This window comes from Carassius gibelio, chromosome B9 (assembly GCF_023724105.1).
Source record: "Carassius gibelio isolate Cgi1373 ecotype wild population from Czech Republic chromosome B9, carGib1.2-hapl.c, whole genome shotgun sequence".
NCBI lineage: Eukaryota > Metazoa > Chordata > Actinopteri > Cypriniformes > Cyprinidae > Carassius > Carassius gibelio.
The window spans coordinates 31,479,878-31,500,765 of record NC_068404.1 but is presented as its reverse complement, the minus strand read 5'-3'; the positions used below and the strand labels follow the sequence as shown (position 1 = coordinate 31,500,765).

The following is a 20,888-nucleotide window of genomic DNA, read 5'->3' as shown; positions in this document are numbered from 1 at the left end:
CTACGGGAGCCACAACGTGTCCGGCTTCATATCTCCGCTTGCAGCTCCTCCCCACCTGCACGCGGCTACTCTCGCCGATCGGTTGCATCCAGCCGCAGCCGATGTCGAACACACCTACTGTGTTTGTATTGCCCCGTTGAGAACTGTGGACTCTGCTTCTTCTCGCGAGAGTTCGCTCGTGATGCGGGAATCCCTGTGACGTCAATGTGCTCACTTTAGGATTTAGCGATCGATCGCCTGATCATTATTACCTGCTGTATTTACCTGTGACTTTGAGTTGCTTCCTCGTGGAAATAACCTGACGCCATTGGATTCTTTTACCGAGGACTTCGTCACAGGACAGCGCTGTTCTCAACCTGCTCCCGGACTCCAAATAATATTGCACCGGTGAGACCCATAGACAGTAAAAGAAATGGACACAGCGACCCCATTGGAACTCAATTGAGACAAATGAAGCCCAGTTTTAGCGTTTTTTAGCACTTCCGTTTCTGACGCGCAGACTCAAACGAAGCTTGACGACGTCAGCAACCTGTCTGGCAGATGTAAATCTTCTAGTAGCTGTGCGTGCAAACTGCCATCGTTAATCTTGCAGAGACGGCGAGCTTGAGCGGGGAGTTCTTTGTCGTGAGTGAGCAGGAGTAAGTATTCTGATTAATTATTTTGTATAGTATTTTAAAATGTAACGACAGTACGTCATATTAAGTTAATTGCCTGCGAGCTTCTCCTCCTGTCTGTACGGTAATTCGACAGAGAGCCGAGTGGTTATGACGCAATCGTTAGCCTATTTTTTACAAAAACTGTTTATACGGGGCCATAATGTAACATAGAAGGTAATGGAGCCCTTTATACATTGTCGTGTATCTTTAGAAATAAATAATGGACAAACGGAGTCTTTAAACGCCTCAGATGTAAAGTTATTCGCTGTCAAAGTGACGCCAAAATGAATGGGAGTCAATGGGAATGCTAACGCAAGTGAAGTTCTGCTAAAAGATGGCAGCCCCCACCCGACTTCAACTTCCGGTCGAGTTCCTTGCCCCTTGGTGAGACCGAACCGAACACACACTCACTCGCTGCCAAGATGGCGCTCTGACCATACACGCTTAAAAGAGTTCCGCAAACTCAAACGAATAACTTGATTTGTAGTGCGGTAAGAAAAACGATTAATCTTTCTTTTGAAGCATAAAAGGCTTCCATTACGACTATAATGATCGAAAATGGGTAAATCTGAAAAAAAAGAACGTGTGTCAAGCCAATGCCAATTCTGCTAAAGCTGCGTCGACAAAACAGCAAGTTTCGAACAAACTTTTGAGTGACAATCTGCATGATTACCTCGAGTCAGAAATGGATTGTACAGATATTATGCCTCCTGAGGTAGTTATCCCTCCTCTCCCCGAAACGCTATGGCAAGCCGTTTTAGCATTTAAAACTGGGTTTTGACCATCCATAAATATAATTTTGGATAGTCACAATTGTAATTCCAGATATCTATATTGCAATTATGACTCGTCGTAATTGGAATTAAGATATCTACAATGTGATTATGACTAGTCATAATCTTCCATTTGACTTCCATTGAAAAATATTTTCAGATATCTTCAATTGAGTTTTGACTAGTCATAATTCCAATTCAAGATATCTTTAAATATGATTTGACTAGTCAAACTGCTAATTAGAGAAATCTCAAATAACAATTTGACTAGTGATAATTCAATTAGAGATATCTTCAAATAAGTTTTGACTAGTTGTAATCCAAATTCAAGATATCTTTAAATATGATTTGACTAGTCAAAATACAATTTAAGATATTTTTAATTCCAAATTTTAAAAGATATCCGAAATACATTTGTAGATATCTGCAATTCATTTATGATTAGTCAAATTACATTTGTATATATCTTGAATTGGAATTTTGACTAGTCAAAACTCATTTAAAGATATCTGCAATTTAATTATGGATATCCCAATCAGATTTTTGACTAGGAAGAACTATATTTGGAGATATCTGCATTTAGCTTCGTGACTAGGCGTAATTGCAATGTAGATATCTGGAATTAACAATTTGACTAGTCAAAATACGTTTATAGATATCTACAATGTGCATGCAAATACACCTTTGTTGAGCCCCACCTTAAACATTTTATTTAACCAATCCTAGCTTTGAAACTGTTGTCATTCACAGTATTGTCTAAGAGTTAATATAATAAAAGTCCCGCGTCTTTGGTTAATTTTAAACTGTTTTATACAGAAGTAATTCAAAAGTATGGAAATAAAAATGTAGCTGTAACATGTGTAAAAGTGGTAGGCTATACAGAGAGGACTTAAATAGGCTTTTGTCCTGTTTTTTATTGTAATGTTGAGGCGCTGTGGATTAAATTTTGTTAGTCTTCATTTACAAACGAACACATGCATAAACCTCATGTAAGCTGTTGCAACATTTGATATAATGTTAAAAGAGTCAGTGTCTATTTACACTGCAAGCCTGCCTTGTCAGAGACTAATTACATTATCGCCCACCATGTGATTGGGATAGTTAACACTGATAAACGACGGCAATCTAACATCAGCTGCTGTGGATTATTGGTTAAAATGCGTGCTTTTTGACGCAATTGACCTGAATTCGCGTCCGCCTTTTGTCAAACATTTTTTCTCCTTTTTCAAATCTCATATTGTATCGGAAAGGCATTTATTTTCTATAAAAATTTAGGAAATAAAAAGTTGAAAATAATTATTGGGTAGGGTTAGGGTAGGTGTAGGGAGGGCTTTATTGTCCAAGTAAGGTGGCATCCATTTAAATTTGAATTAAAATTCAAATTAAAAAGTTATTATTGCGTACTGTTTTATAATGTACTATAATACTGAGGTGCAGATAATTGCCACTATTTCAAACAAGTAGTATAAATAGCATCAAATTATTGCTAAGAAAATATGCTATTTACAGCTAATGCAAATAGCCCCTGCCTAAAAGAATACATTGGTGCTCATCACTGAACAAAGCAGAATATAATCATCATGGATCTCTCGCTTTAATACAATACTCCCACCTTGTGGGCTATTTATGGAAGCTCGTTTCCGCCACTAAATAAATAAATTAATTAAAAAAGAAATTAATAAAGAAATAGCAACTTTTTATCTCACAGTTATTAAATCTCGCAATTCTGGGAGAAATTCAGAATGAATGGTAAGATAAAAGCTGCAAATTAGGCCTTTCTTTATTTTTTTTAAAGGTACCGGCCTACCTTTCTTTAATAAAAAATAAACATTGTTTTTCATTGTCTAAATATATAATAAATAAATTCAGACGAGCAGTTTGTGATTTTCTGCCTTTATTGAACATTACACTGCATTTGGTCTATTTGGCAAAATGATTCAATTAAAACACAGCGCTATACATACATGCACGCGGGAGACCTTTTACCACACAAGGCTACATCCAGATCTATTTAATAATCCTTGAAGCACCTCATCCAGTAGCTTTTCTCTCCGTGACAACAAAAGCAGACTTTTATTATGTTGTTAGCGGTTAGCAGAGTAGGCAGCGAGGTGCTGAGTAAATTTATTCTGACGTCACACAACAGCATTTCGACTATTATTTCAGATATCTTAAACTATAATTGTGACCAGTCGAAATTGAATTAGAGATATCTCTAATTACATTTGCGGATGTATGACGCGTCTATTGAAGATATCTATAAAGTAATTACTGATATCTTAAATGTAGTTTTGACTAGTCATAAATATTTAGAGATATCTCTAATCCGATTTCTTACTAGTGCAATTATAATTGCAGATATCTCTAATTGTCATTGTGACTAGTCGAATTATAATTATGACTATCCGAATCACAAATGTGACGATCTGAAATTATATTTATGGATAGTCAAAACAACGTTTTAAATGCTAAAACGGCTTGCGATAAAACGCCATGTAAGTCTCCTGTTATTAAACAGCGAATGATAGAGAGCATTGATGCTGCTAATATCCTTTCACAACTCAAAGATCTCTCGATTCTAATTAACAATCGATCTGATGGCCTGGAACGTATGGTGGTGGAGAATGCTCGAGCGATCGCGAGTATGAAAGAGACTGTAAACGAAAACACCAAACAGATAGCCGACGTAAAGACAGCTGTTGAGTTTGTATGTGCCGAAGTTAATGTCAAAAGCCAGCTCGGTCTGATGGAAACAAAAGTGAAGAAAGTCGAGGCGAAATCATCTGAGCATGAACAACGTTTATCCCATCTCGAAGGATACACACGGCGTTGGAATCTGAGAATCTACGGGATCCCTGAAAATGAGAGGGAGGATGTTCGGGAGAGGGTTATCCAGGTCTGTCAGCAGCTCTTACCAGAAGCAAAGGATAAACTTCCTTATACCGTTGATACTGTACATCGACTTGGGCGTAAGCAAACGAGCAGCGACAAACCTAGAGGGATCATCTTTCAGTTTACCTCGCGCTTTTACCGTGATGCCATTTGGCGGGCAGCGAAAGACTCTCCTTTTCTCAGGAATAACAACTTAAAGTTGTCTGAGGATCTTTCCCCAACAGATAGAGAAAAGAGGAACAAACTGTGGCCTCTTGTGGACAAAGCACGTCGGGACAACAAGCGGGCATACTTTGTTTGAGGAAGAGCGTTTGTGGATGGCACTGAAATTTTTCCACCAACCTGAGTGTCCCCTCTGATTGCTTATTTGCGTCACTCTGTCGAGATGCACTTTTGCCGATTCTGGAGTTCTAGGTTAATAAGCTAGATTGCATATCCACGTGAATGTTCTCAAGTCAAATACTTTGTTACTTTTAAGCTCTAACCCTGATAATAATGTTTAACGTTGCACTTTATTAAAGTGGCACTGAGTTTAGCTTAATAGAAAACCAGGCGCTTGAATGCTATTTGTTTATTTGATACACGTTTGTTATGGGTTATTACAGTCTTAAAGATAATACTCTTTACACCTATTTTGCAGGCTACTGTTGTTTGCTGTGCTCTTTTTTTATGCACATTTCTTTAGTCCGATCACAACAAGTTATTTGTATTAGCTTATTATTTTAATTTTTTTATTTCCTTATTTTCCTTTATGGTTCTTTCTATTCACTCACTTAATGTTAGAGGGCTAAGAGATTCTACTAAACGTAAAGCTATATTTCTATACCTTAAACAGTTTAATTCAGATTTTTATTTTTTACAAGAATGTCATTCAGTCAAAGATGACTTTAAATTTTGGAGATCACAATGGGGATTGGACCTATGGATGTCCCATGGAACATCAAGTTCAGCTGGGGTCTGTATCTTACTTCATCGCTTTAAGGGGAAAATTCTGTTTTCTGACTGTGATCCAGGTGGTCGGTATATTTGCCTCCTACTTGAAGTCTCAGACATAATGTTTATTATTACCAATCTTTATGGACCTAATCAACAAAAAGAAAATGAAGATTTCCTTTATAGAATGGAAGAACGTATACTTTCATTGTTAAATAATTACCCAACTCTTATTTGGTTTTTGGAGGAGACTTTAATGTGGTTCTGGATAATAATATTGATAGATGGCCCCCAAAATCTAATAATTCTAATTCCTACTTAAAGATGTTCATGCAAAGATTTTCTTTGGTTGATAGCTGGAGGGAAACTCATCCATCTTTAAAAGTATTCACATGGAATAATAAATCTTTTTTTGTGCCAATCTCGCATTGATCTATGGCTTGCTTCTAAAGAGCTGAATAATATTTCAACTGATATTATTCCTTCACCTTTATCTGACCTTAAAAGCATTTCTATTCGCATCCCCATTTCATCTAATGTTAATTCATATAGTACTCCCTCTTATTGGAAGCTCAATAACTCAATTCTTACCTATAATGAAGTTAGAATTAAAATCCATGACATTATTACAAATTTTTGGAACAAAGCAAATTTAGAAGATAACTACTGCAGTAATTGAGAGTTAGCTAAATATGAAATTGGTAAATATTTTCGAAAATTCAGTAGTGACTTGGCTAAAAAGAGGAAGTCTAATGAGAGTAGTGTTATCTGTGAAATTGCTAGTCTTTTGGCCAAAAATGTGGAAGATATGACTGATTTTGATAAAGCTGAACTTGCTGAACAGCAACAACAATTAGATTAAATATACAAATATAAAGCTGAAGGAGCTTCCGTCCGATCACGCAGAAAGTGGCTAGAGGAAGGAGAGCAAAGCTCTGCTTATTTTTTTCGTTTAGAAAAACAACAAGCTAAAACAAATACAATAAGGAAACTCATGATTGATGGAGTATTAAATGAAGATCAAAAAGTAATTGGAAAATTCTGTTCTAAATTTTGTATACATCTAAATTTTGCCACCAAGATGCAACTGATTTCTTCGAGTCTCTTCAGAATATACAACAATTAAATATGGTAGATAAAGATTTTTGTGATGCTCCTATTACCACAAATGAGATTGCAGAAGCAATTAATTCATTAAAAAATGGAAAATCTCCTTGCACTGATGGACTCACCTCTGAAATATATAAATTATTTAGTACAAAAATAACACCATTTCTATTACAGGTTTTTAGAGAAAGCATAGAGAAAACATTTATTCCTCCAACCCTATGTCAAGGAATAATAACTCTAATTCCAAAGCCAAATAAAGATCCCCTTTTTATTGATAATTGGCGCCCAATTACTTTATTAAATAACGACTACAAAATAATAGCTTTAGTTCTGGCCAAAAGATTAAAATGTGTCCTAAATTCTATTATTGATGAAACAGTCAGGATTTCTGCCAAACAGACATATTTCAAACAACATACGCTTAATATTAGATCTAATGGACTATTCATATTTACTCCCAAAAGAAAGTTTTATTTTATTTTTAGACTACTACAAAGCATTTGACACATTAGAGCATGGATTTTTGTTTCAAGCACTAAATAGAATTGGTTTCGGTGACTCCTTCTGTAATATGGTCAAAATGCTGTATATGAACAGTAGCAGCTCCATTAAGTTGAGTAACAGTACCTCTCCCAGATTCTTCTTGAACCGTGGAGTTACACAAGGATGTCCAGTATCTCCTTATCTTTTTTTTAATTGCTACACAATTTCTTAGTTCGCACATCAAAGCAAGCCATCTAAAAGGCATCAGTATTGGCAATACAGAGTTAATTATTAATCAATTAGCGGATGATACTGTTCTGTTCTTAAAAGACTCTACGCAAATACCTGCAGCCTTATGTACTCTTCATCTCTTCTCTAAAGCCTCTGGCCTACGTCTCAATATTAATAAATGTGAATTACTTCCGTTAAAAGACAGTATGAGCTCTTCAATTGATGATATTGCAATTAAAAACTGTGCTACATACTTGGGTATAAAAATAACCAAAGATAATTCTAGATGTTCTGCTAATTTGGACCCAATTGTTATAAATACAATGAAACGGTTTAACTGCTGGCTGCAGAGAGACCTTTCTTTGAAAGGCAGAGGTTTGCTTGTTAAAGCGGAGGGTCTGTCTCGCCTTACTTATGCTGCTCAGTCACTCTTCATTGATAAGAACACTTGTAAACTTATCGATGGAATCTTAGTTACATTTTTATGGAAAAATATACCACACTATTTGAAAAAGTCAGTGATACTAAATACTCAACAAAAGGGCGGCTTAAACTTCATTGATTTTAGTTCACTAAATAACATAATAAAAATAAATTGGCTTAATTGATTCCTTAAAAATCCCACATCTATTTGGAATGTTTTCCCTCAGCATGCTTTCTCGCAACTTGGTGTTGTGTAAAATTTGCTTTAATGTGTAAATATGATATTTATAAACTCCCTGTCAAGCTATCTAACTTTCACCAACAAGTCCTTCTGGCGTGGAATCTCATCTACAAACATAACTTTTCTCCTCAGCGATGTTATATATGGAACAATAGGTATATTTTGTTTAAGAATAAATCTTTGTTCTATAATAACTGGTTCAATAATGGAATATATCATGGAATATATGCAGAGTTTCTTTCAGAATATAATATACCGGTAACTCCCAAAGAATTTGCCACAGTAATGAATGCTATTCCTTCTGGGTTACTTATGCTTTTTAAAAACAATACTCTCTCTTTGGGTTCGTTGTCTCATCCTGAGCTTGTCAATACACCTATTGGCAAGATGTGTTTCACTGAAAAAAAAGGAAGAAATTATAAAGTGAGAGTTTTATTCCTTGAAAACATCATTTCTGCCCCTCCCGCAATCTCATATTGGAATAGGCTTTTTGATCATTTAAACTGGAAAAATATATGGTCCATACAGCATACATTTTTCCTGACAAACAAAGTAAAAGAAATATCTTTTAAATTAGTTCATAATATTTACCCAGTCAAAAATTTCCTTCAGAAAAAATTCAGATCTGATTTTGAAACGAATTGCTCTTTCTGTCAGAATGACACTGAAACTCTTCTTCACTTGTTTTGATCGTGCAGTTACCCTCAGAAACTTTGGAAAGATGTTAGTTGGTTTATCTCAAGAAATATCTTGAAAAAATTTTCTGTGAATCCCCAAATTGTTATATTTGGATTTTTTGAAGCAGATTCTAATGCCTGCTTTATAATAAATCTTATTATTTTCCTGTGCAGATTTTATATTCATAAATGTAAATTCTCAAACTGTAAACCAATTCATTTGGTATTTTTGCATGAGATAAAACATTATTTAAATACAATCTCGTCATCTCTTAACCCAAAAGCGATCAGAACTTGTAAAATTTGCACGACTTATGGACTCTTTGCCTTATTAAATGTTTTTTCTTTCATGTGAGTAATGCCCTCTTTCTGTATCCTTCTTTGTTTTTGGTAATGTTATTAATTTATTTTAAACACTTTTTTTTGTATTATGTTGTTGTAATGTTCTCTGTCTCTATTTTTGTTATTTAAAAATTATGGTTTAAATTGTTTGAAATTTTAACTGTTTAAAAAAAAAAAAAAAACTCACTCACTTTCGCACACACACACACACACACACACACACACACACACACACACACACACACACACACACACACACACACAGAGAGAGAGACCCTCCATGAGAACAAGTGTAAGCAAGTTCACGAAAGGTTGGTATCTGGTGATCACCTTTACACAATCACACATTAAAAAGTGGTATAAAAATATTTTTAATTCTGAATATAATTTTGTCAGTGTGTTAATGTCGACCCGAGAAGCCCCATTGGACTTCCAAGGACATTACTCACTCTCCCTCATATATTTATTGTATATAAACCCACGTCCCGGCACGGCAGCTTTGACGAGGAACTCAGCAGCAACAACCCAAACAACCCTCCTGCAACAGCAAACCCAGCATACATTTATAATGCTTCCCTCTAATTACTAATGCCACACAGGTGTTCCTCTTCCCCAGCGCGTCATGAGGAACACAGAGGACGCTCTCAGTATTGCCACTCCCCTTCTTTAAGCATGAGCAGCTTACAGTTATTTATATTTCCTGCATTCCTTCAAACCCCACTATTAAGAGGTAACCCAAAAGTTTTATTTGTGTAGTCAGCTTATTTTAGGCCGAGCGTTACAAGCAGTGTTGTGCAAATTACTTCCAAACTGTAAAACATTATAAATTACTTATTACTGTCATTTAAAAGTAATTCCTTCCATTACAATATTACTGTCTCAGAATTGTAATGTTACATGACTCCAGTATTACTTTTGAGTTACTTTCACCAAAATAACTACAGAAATAGAAGTTAACGTTCTGAAATGTCAAAATGTACTGCAGAGTATTTTACCTCCTGTAGAGGAGCAGCATAATGACTGTGGGCGATCCAGACTACTAACAATAGAGCTTATAATCGACAAAGTGAAGGATCAAGACAACACAAGACAGGATGACAGCCAGAATCACAAACGATCCAAGTCTGTTACAAGTATGGTAGAGGTAAAGAGATTATCTGGCAATATCTGTGAATTGCTTGGGTCTATTCATATTAGACACAACAGGACTATATGTAAACTCTAATGCTATATACAATTGTAAAATGACAAGATGTGCACACATCCATCTCGTGAATGTACAGTCTTCTGCTATCTTCACTCATTAGCCTCTTTTCCACTGTCCAGTGTGAGCCGAGGCTAACAGCGAGCCGGACGGAGCTAATAGCCTCGGACCTCGAGCACAGAGGACGAGATCATTCTGTGTCATGACAATATCCTCACACACTCCTGTAAACCCCGTCCTAAACACACCTTCACTGGACTACGTCACACAATACAGAGTTACACCAGCGAGAGAGAGATGAATGAAAAAACATCACTAAACAAATATATCAGAAGCTGACGTTTAGTCTTTATTTCCAAACGTGGACACCACACGCAGCTATTGACTGACCACAAACAGGAAATGGAACTAATTTGCTGCATCTTTGATTCGTTCATGTCTCACTGTTTTATTCTTTTCTATTTTCTTTGATCAACTACATTTTAGGCTTAAAGTGTGTTGTAAAGCGTTACTGAACATGTACCGAGTAAAATGTTACTAAAAATTGATTAGTGATGTGTTACACTACTGTGTTACAGCTAAAAGTAATATGTTACTGTAATGTGTTACTCCCAACACTGGTTACAAGTTATTTCAAAATCATTAATAATTGTAATGTTCTGACTAGAAGCAGAAAATCTGAGCATATCACACCAGTCCTCAGGTCCTTACACTGGCTTCCAGTTACATTTAGGATTGATTTTAAAGTACTTTTACTCGTATATAAGTCACTAAATGACCTAGGACCGAAATATATTGCAGATATGTTCACTGAATATAAACCTAACAGAGCACTCAGATCACTAGGATGGAGTCAGTTAGAAATACCAAGGGTTCACACAAAACAAGGGGAGTCCTCCTTTAGTTACTATGCTGCCCGTAGCTGGAATCAGCTTCCAGAAGAGATCAGATGTGCTAAAACACTAGTCATAGACTTAAAACTCATCTGTTTAGCTGTGCATTTATTGAAGGAGCACTGTGCAATGTCCGAACTGATTGCACTATATTTTCACTGTTTTTTTTTAATTATTTTATTTTATGTAAAATCATTTTCAAACTGTTTTAAATTCATTTTAAATAAGTACATTTTTTTAATAATTTTAAAAGTTTTAAAATTGCTTGTTTTACTCTTGTTATTATTTTTCTTCATTATAATTTTACTTTCTTTTATGTAAAGCAAAGAATTACTATTGTGTACGAAATGTGCTATATAAATAAACCTGCCTTGCCTTGCCTAATGTTTCCAATCACATGCCTGTATTTGATTAAAAATCCTGACAGTAAAAATAAATAATTTTTATTTTTGAATGATGCTTTAAATGATTTATGATCATGTTTTTTTTAAACGTTTTAAATATCAGTCCAGTGATGCATCACACATTGATTTGTTGTTTCTCTTTACTAATGGATTCACAGCTAAACTGATCTGATCTGAGAGAGTGAAGAGTGTGTCATTGTTCTCTACAGGTTGAGAGATTGTGGCGTCACAGATGAAGGTTGTTCTGCTCTGACTTCAGCTCTGAGATCAAACCCCTCACACCTGAGAGAACTGAGTCTCTCTTGGAATAAAATAAGAGATTCAGGAGTGAAGCGTCTCTGTGCTGGACTGGAGGATCCTCGCTGTAAACTGGAGAAACTGTGGTAAGATTATAAATCCAGTCCATCTGACCCAAGAGTTCCTCCATGAATGTTTTTCTGGGTGACAGGGCCTTTAATTGGAGTAAATTATAATAGATATGACTGAATTCATGAAAAATATAACAAACTTAATAATGTATTTGTGTCACATAGAAATGCACTTGACAGTAAAGCATTGATTTTGAGCTAGAATGCAGGAAATCTATTGATAAATAAATTCTGTCATCATTTCCTCACCCTCATGTCAGTCCAAACCTGTGTGACTTCGTTTCTTCTGTAGAACACAACAGATATTTTGTAGAACGTTACCAAACCATTTTGGTTCCCCTTGATTTCTGTATGGACAAAAATTTCTTGAATTCCTGAATTTATCTTCTTTTATGTTCCACAGAAGAAAGAAATTCATACAGGTTTGAAATTACACAATTTTGACAAAATGACTATTTTTATTTTTTGGAGAACTGTCCTTTAAGAACTTATTAAATATTACCAGTAAATAATTAAGTAGGCTAATAACGGTAACATTTATAATAAATACATCTCTATTGTACAGTGTTAATAACTGCAAGTTAAATTATTATGGTGATGAATTTACAAGTCTATGTTTTGTCATTTTCTAATTGGCCTCGTCATGAAGTTTAGATTGTGGTGTGTGTTTTCAGCCAGCATCACTACAGAAGCTTTAATGTTCTCATATCACACGACTGTAAAACACAATTCTGTGTCACATCTGAATGGATCAAGACACTCGTGTTGTTGATCACTTTACTCCTGATGACCAGTACATCCCTGTCTGTGGGTTACAAGTCAGACTCTCTGACCATTAGACCACGACTGCCCCATATACAAAGCTGCCAACTCTCACACATTTAGGGTGAGACTCACGCGATTGACCCAATTCTCACGCTCTCACACCCCCATATTCTCACGCAGACTCGTGCAGCAGTGAGGGGGAAAAATCGTGCCTCATGATCTCGCAAAGCAACGTGCAGAGAGACCAGACAGACAGTGAAGTGAGTGTTTTGTGACAATTGTGAGGGAAATACACAATTTATTCCCATAAACTGAAGTCAGCTGTATAAACTCTGGCCAGCCCTAGGATGGTTTGCAGTGGGCACTATTAATTTAAATGCAGAATGTAAATTCACAATAGTTTAAGTGAAAAAAAAGCCACCAAGAAAGATTGCAGATATTTGCTCCACCAGAGTAGCTGCCCTTTTCCCCCGTCCAATCAATACACAGAGTGTACGCATACATCACGTGATGGTCTAGACTAGTGCACATACGCATTTATTCTAAATGTCTAAATTCTAAATTCTAATTCTAATTCTAAATGTCTTTCACTGGACATTTAGAATTATAGAAATGTTCAAGATATGGGGCAGAAAATGTATAGATCTATATAATTTATATAAGTTCAAATGGTTACTATCACATGAAGAGTGACATTTTTCTCCAAAAGTCAGCATATAATTACAATTGTGATATTGATTTTATACAACAGTTCAATAAACAAGAAGTTAATATCAAGAGACTTATGTTTTAGACAACATATTCCCTGTTTTTGCTCTATTTCTAAAAACAAAAATCATTCCAAACACAGCACTGTTTTGCGTCTCTGAGCAACATGAGAGTGATTCGTTCCTGAATGAATCAACAGTTTAAATGATTCGGTTCAATCGCAATGACTCACTTATTAACAGTGACTCGCTGCCAGCTACTGGCGGTTTTAATTTCACATTTAAGGTACCTTTTCATTTTTTTAACTATTTTAAACATCAGTTTTCAATGTTTTATGTTTAAAATATCAAATCATTATTTATTCATTTGTAACTGCAGGTTAAAGAACTCCATGTCCCTCAGAGCTGGATTAAACAGTGTGTAAAAACATCTCAATGGCTCTTCAGATGCAGCTTCTGGTTTCTCTGCATTGCAAAGATCAATTTTGTTGATACTGATTGCATTTGCTTGTTAACAGCCCAAATGCAAATATTTGACCTAAAAGATGGTGATCACTTTAAAAAAAAATGGCATAAATGTAAAAATAAAACCTTTAGGAGTCAGCTGTCAGCACAATTAGAAATAAGATCTCAGCACAATAACACACTCAGCAAAATGTTGTGTAATTATCGTTATCGATACAATCCCAGAAATCACAGAGATATCATATTGTCAATATTGCAAACCCTTTATGTATTTACTGTGGCCTCATCTGGCCACCCCTATTATAATTTCCGGGGCGCCACTGCTCCCATCTGCACCGTGTGAATGGTGAACGCCGGCAGGTCAGTGAGTTACAGGGCGCTCTTCAACTACAATTAACACTGTGTCATTGTTCTCTACAGGTTGAGTGATTGTGGCGTCACAGATGAAGGTTGTTCTGCTCTGACTTCAGCTCTGAGATCAAATCCCTCACACCTGAGAGAACTGGATCTGTCTCTGAATAATCTAGAAGAATCAGAAGTGAAGTTACTCTCTGATCTGAAAGATGATCCACATTATAAACTGGAGACATTACACTACTGTGAGTATATTATTATTTAAATCTTTTAAAATGGCCAAAGTTTAGTAACAGACATATTTGGAGAATATAAGATAATAATTCAGCTCCACTTTAGTTTCTGTTCTTTAAACTGTTTAATTCTGTGATGATCTATGAATATATGAATATGTTCATCTCCTCCAGTGTCTCTGTGTGTAAATGATAAAGAGAGAGTTGTTGATCATTCACTGTTATTAATCTATGATCAGTTGTTCATCAGATCAGAGTATGTGAGCGGAGTGGAGCGTCAACAATTTCTCCTCCGCGCTCCGATCATTTAATTTCCACTCCACACTCACTGATATCAGAAACACCGCTCCACCTTCACTCCACGTCTAAAGTATTTCAGTATGTGTGAAATTACACACTTCAACTTCTGTTCATAACCGATATTAAACAATAAATTAAAAACAAGGAGAGATTCAAAGTGGTTTACTGGAATACTAGTGTGCAAACTTTGGGACAAAAAAATCAGCCTTGGACTTTATCCAGACCGGCCCACTATGCATGTAAACACACACACACACACTACATGTCTATAAATACATTAATCTGCAATTTATTTTAAATATCTAAAGGTCTTAATTAATGTGCTTTTTATTATTCTAATTAAATATTAATGCTTAGGGTACACACTTTCTGCTGTAACTATTTCATGTGCTTTAACATAACACTTTTATATATATATATATATTAATTTAAACAAATTACCTCGGACCTGTTAGCTGCTTATAGTAGGCTAGTATTAAGACCACTGATCTACTGTAAACGTGATTTATAAAGACCACTGATCTACAATAAAATAAAAGAGTAATTGAGACAAAGAACATTGTGTAGTGATTTATTTTAAATTTTTAAAATAATCACATAACATAATCAAAGGCCTTTAAAAATCCTTGAAGTAGACTGGCTTATATGTTCAAATGCAGAGCTCGATGCAAGGGTTCAAAACTGTACTTTGGTTTTCTTTGTAAATAAACTGCAATCTCATTTCACAATTCCAATTTCAATACCACAATAAGCACTAACTATGAAGTTCAAACATTAATGAAGACAAGTGAACAGTCAGTAATAAAATAAGAAAAAAAATCATAAATAGCACCGTTTTCAGGTACAGATATTGCATAATCAAGTGTAAAATACTTCACTTAACACACACACACACATACATATGCATATACACATACATACATACATACATATCCTTGTTAAAGCTGTTAGTCAAGAGCAGTGAGTTATTTCTCTCTGTCTTTTGTTCACATTAATGACACAGACCGACAGTAGGTATAAGGCTTCTGCCTGGCACTTTAAGGGATTTTTTTCTCAATTGATTACAAATTGAAATAATGTATCTCACATAAATGCTATAAATATACAGAGACATAGAGCATCAGCTGGTTTTATTAAAGGTTAAAAATAACTAGTTATAAATATAATGCAGTTTTCATTATAATAACTATTATTTAATGACAGTTGAAAATATAATAAATATGTACTATAGTGCACATATTAAGCAAAAAACTCCTTTCTTGTGGCTATTTCTCAACTAACGTGCTATGGTTTTTAAATGGCTTTCTTGAGGTAAATGTAACGTTCTGTGACATAATTGTTCTCCTGCCGTTTTGACTGATGAATGATTGATCTATATTATTTATGAGGCATATATACATTTAGGGAAGTTGTGCTGTATCTTTAAACAGAAAGTAACAGATGATCGGAAAGTGATCTGTCACGTCACATTTTCTAACGCCAAAACGATATTGTCTGAATTTTGTAATAAAATGGACAGAACCTGAGAGCTGAGAATTGTAAATGTAATTTATATAGATCAGTGAGTGGTGGCATATTACAGCAGGAATATCCTAACTTTTTGAAACAAAACAATGCAGTAGCCTCCGTGTATCATTACATTTCTGTCTCACCTCAGCAGTCAAGTCCCGCCCTGCTGACATCTTCACTTAAGTCTTTTGCCTTCCAGCAAATAATTTATTTATCTTGACACATTTGGTGGCATCTGCCTCAAGTGCATGTCATTTTCTCTCTCTCAACTTTCGGCCCCTCCTTTACGCTTAGATATTTTATTATTTAACATATTCAATTTCGTCGCAGTTGTAATGTGGACGCTTTTCAAGGATAGAACTTGATTCTGATTGGCCAATGAGCAGTGAACACGTCACGTCTCGCAGCATCATGCGGCTTCATGAAAGAGACATATAAGGCCGGAATTGGATTATACAATATACTTACGAATATTTATATTATTAATATATTAATAATGATTTAAAAACAAAATACATAATGCACCGGCCCAACCAGACCGCGGCCCAACCGGGAATCTCCCGGTAGTCCCGATGGCCAGTACATGCCTGCTACCACATGACAAATATCATATGTCTGCATTAAAAGGTATAATTTCTGCTTTTTGCGGTGCAATTTTAGTTTGTGATGAAATGTTTTCACCAGTTATTTTACTACGGATCGATGCATTTCTTCTACAGATTTCTGCTCATTCAAAATCAGATACAGATGAAGTAGCTCTGTAAGTCAATCGACTGGCGCCGATACAGGATGGCTGCCTCCGTGACGAGCTCTGCATATGTTTTTGTGTTTTTGTTAGTTTGTCCTGTCTTTAGTTCTATTCCTGCCATCAGTTTCACCAGGGAAGAACTGCTGAACATTCAGCAGAACGCACCACAAGATGTTTTTCCGGATTTCAATTATTCAGATGTTTTAGTGAACGTTGTTATCGGAGGAGCGGTGGCGCTGATCAAGCGCTTCAGGACGCGCAGACGGGGGAAGCAAACGGGAGCGCTCGTCAGACTCAGGAAGCGCGGATTTCGAACGCCGTTGCCTAGCATCCATCTGGCAAATCTCTGCTCTCTACCCAACAAAACGGACGAACTCCTTCTGCTTTCTCGGACAAATAAGGATTTCACACACTCTGCTGCTCTGTGTTTCACGGAATCCTGGCTGAATGACACCATACCGGACAGCGCGCTCCATCTGCCGGACTTTCAGCTGTTTAGAGCGGATCGCGAATTAGAATCCACGGGGAAATCGCGCGGCGGCGGGACATGCTTTTACATCAATGAACGGTGGTGTACAGATGTAACTGTGTTAAAGAAGACGTGCTGCTCAAATCTTGAAACACTCTTCATTAACTGCAAGCCGTTCTATTCGCCGCGGGAGTTTCACTCGTTCATTCTGGTCAGTGTTTACATCCATCCTCAAGCGCATGTGAGCTCAGCTTTACAGAAACTTGCTGATCAGATCACAGAGACAGAACAACAACACCCGGACTCTGTTTTAATCATTCTCGGGGACTTTAATAAAGCCAATCTGTCCCGTGAACTGCCAAAATACAGACAGCATGTTACATGTCCCACAAGAGACAGTAATATATTGGATCACTGTTACACCACAATAAAGGATGATATCACTCTGTTCCACGAGCAGCTTTGGGACGTTCTGATCACCTTCTGGTTCATCTTATACCGTCCTACAGGCAGAAACTAAAATCAGCTAAACCTGTATCAAGGACTGTAAAAAGATGGACTAATGAAGCAGAGCAGGATTTACAATCTTGTTTTGACCTCACTGATTGGAGTGTTTTTGAAGCTGCTACCACCGATCTGGACGAACTCACAGAGACCGTATCATCATATATCAGTTTCTGTGAGGATATGTGTATTCCTACAAAGACTCAACTAATTTACAATAATGACAAACCGTGGTTCACTGCAAAACTCAGACAGCTCCGTCAGGCCAAAGAAGATGCTTACGTGAAGGGGGACAATGTCTTGTATAAACAGGCTAAATACACATTGGAAAAGGAGATCAAAGTGGCAAAGAGGAATTATTCTGAAAAAATAAGGACTCAGTTCACTTCCAACGACTCCGCATCAGTGTGGAAAAGTCTAAAGAAGATCACCAATTACAAGACACCACCCCCCAGCACTGTGGAGAATCAATGACAGGCAGACGATCTGAACGTTTTACTGCAGGTTTGAAAGAACACCCATCACCTGCCCTGAACGCCTCCCCACACAACCATTCACACCATTAACAGCTCCTGCACCCATCCTGAACACCTCTCCAATCAAGCACTCTCACCATTCTCACCTCCTGCATCCCCCCTCTCCCCCACACCTGCAATTCAGATCAGCGAGGATGCGGTGCGCCAGGTCTTCCGGAAGCAGAAAAGGAAAAAAGCACCAGGCCCAGATTGTGTTACACCAGCCTGTCTGAAATCCTGTGCTGACCAGCTGGCCCCCATCTTCACACAGATCTTCAACAGATCGCTGGAGCTGTGCGAAGTCCCTTCATGCTTCAAACGCTCCACCATCATCCCCATCCCTAAGAAACCCAAAATTACAGGACTAAATGACTACAGGCCTGGCATTTGAAAAACTGGTGCTGGGCCACCTGAAGGATATCACTGGACCCTTGCTGGATCCTCTTCAGTTTGCCAACGATTGCACATCTAAGGACCCCTCTGTCAAGCTCCTGAAGTTTGCAGACGACACCACACTCATCGGCCTCATTCAGGATGGTGACGAGTCTGCTTACAGACAGGAGGTAAAAGAGCTGGCTGTCCGGTGCAGTCTCAACAACCTGGAGCTGAACACCCTCAAAACAGTGGAGATGATGGTGGACTTCAGGAGAAACCCCCCTGCACTCCCCCCACTCACCATCATGAACAGCACTGTGACTGCAGTGGAGTCATTCAGGTTCCTGGGAACCACCATCTCTCAGGACCTGAAGTGGGACATTCACATTGACTCCATCGTAAAAAAGGCCCAGCAGAGGTTGTACTTTCTCCGTCAGCTGAGGAAGTTTAACCTGCCACAGGAGCTGCTGAAACAGTTCTACTCCACCATCATTGAATCCATCCTCTGCACTTCAGTAACTGTCTGGTTCAGCTCAGCTTCTAAATCTGACCTCAGAAGACTACAGAGAGTAGTCCGGACTGCTGAGCGAATCATCGGTTCAACTCTCCCATCTATTCAAGAACTGTACTTATCCAGAGTGAGAAAAAGGGCTGTCAAAATCACTCTGGACCCCTCACATCCAGCACACTCCCTCTTTGAACTGTTGCCATCTGGTCGACGCTACAGAGCACTGAGCACCAGAACGACCAGACACAGGACCAGTTTCTTCCCTCAGGCAATCCATCTAATGAACAGCTGATAATAACGGTGAACACACTACACTTTATATTTATATACACACACACTTTATTTATCTAACACACATACTTAGTATACACTTAAATTTTGCACATAATATATATATGTACATACATAACTGCATTTTGTAATATACCTGCCTACAATTGTCATTTGTATATTGTCATTCACTATCTACATATTTGTATTTTATTCTTTTATTATGTGTTTTATGTTCTGTCGCTGTCATTCTGTTGTACTGCAGAGCTTCTGTCACGAAAACAAATTCCTCGTATGTGTAAACATACCTGGCAATAAAGCTCATTCTGATTCTGATTCTGAAGATTATATTTGTTTGAATGCATTTAGAAAGCGATTGCGTGTGTATAATTAAGTGTTGTAGTAGTCTACGTGTTTAAGTCATGCTTTCAGCTGAAAATATTCAGTATTTAGAAGAATCAAACATCCTTGAGAACTATAACTTCCCGCTCATGTCAATATAGCCGTCATAGCCTTCACATTCTTTCTGATTTGAGTGATCCTTATTTATCAAGCTAGCTAAATATGTTTAACATGTGATTTCTTGCTAAATATCCAGTTATATTACGGGCTGTTGGCATGAATTGTTCTCGTGACGGAGCGGTGCTGGAGCGATCTTGGAGCGAGTGAAAACCACGACGCTCCGACTTTTAAAAGATCTGCTCCTCGCTCCAGTCAAAATCACACGCTCCACTCCGCACTCCGCTCACATACTCTGATTCATATCTCTGACTGTAATATGAATATACTGTGTGTTTCTGAGCTGGATCTGCTGATGTGATGTGACAGCAGTAATGTCTCATACTCATATCTGACTGTCTGTGTGTTTTAGGGTAGGACTCTCAGTATTTAGACGTCAGTTCAGTTTCCTCAGGATCAGATGATGGTGAATAAGAGCCGCTACAGGAATCAGTGATGTGAAGTTAAATGAATGCATGGAAGTGTAATGTGTGGAGCAGTGTTGATGAACAGAAGAAACAAGCTTCAAGGAAACTAAACTAATTCAGCAAAAGACGTTTTTATCCAAAGGACATTAAGAAAATAGTTGATATGTTTATACAGCACTGAAAACCAAGAAAATCAATGTGATATTTTCAGTGATGGGCTTATATCCTGAGCTGTCCAGATTTAATATAGATCATCATAACTGTGTATGCTGAAATTCAGAAATAGAAAACTTATCACTACATTTTCTTATATTTTAATCCAGTCTAACATTTGAGTGTGTAACCTTTGTATGTATGTGTTTATTTTTATTAAAATATGTATCATCTCGAGAAGAGGGACTTCCACTTGATATCGTCATGATACCTAACATTTCTCTTGTGCTTGTGCTCTCTGTAAATTATTGTCCTTCACTCTCTGTGTCAGTCTGTTCTTTCTCTCTTTCATCCTGCCTATTATTCACCTGTGTCTTAGAGTCATTTGGCTGCTTCTTGCTACTCTTCCTGAAGAAGGATGCTATATCTGCTGCCTTTCTCTCCATTTTCCACACAT

General features: G+C 37.1%; 1 protein-coding gene and 1 long non-coding RNA gene across 2 annotated transcripts in view; one reads left to right on the top strand and one right to left on the bottom strand.

Annotated features, from left to right (window-relative positions):
* LOC127964964 (uncharacterized) overlaps positions 1–9,218 on the bottom strand; it is a 528,628-nt gene extending 519,410 nt beyond the window's left edge. Inside the window, exon 1 of the long non-coding RNA XR_008155192.1 lies at positions 9,092–9,218. This is a non-coding gene — a long non-coding RNA (uncharacterized LOC127964964). The remainder of the gene's footprint in view (positions 1–9,091) is intronic.
* The window catches only part of LOC127964884 (NACHT, LRR and PYD domains-containing protein 12-like), a 1,383,583-nt gene that overhangs the window by 533,516 nt on the left and 829,179 nt on the right, over positions 1–20,888 (top strand). Inside the window, exon 23 of the mRNA XM_052565314.1 lies at positions 11,472–11,645. Within this exon, the coding sequence (XP_052421274.1) occupies positions 11,472–11,645 (174 nt within the window). The remainder of the gene's footprint in view (positions 1–11,471; positions 11,646–20,888) is intronic.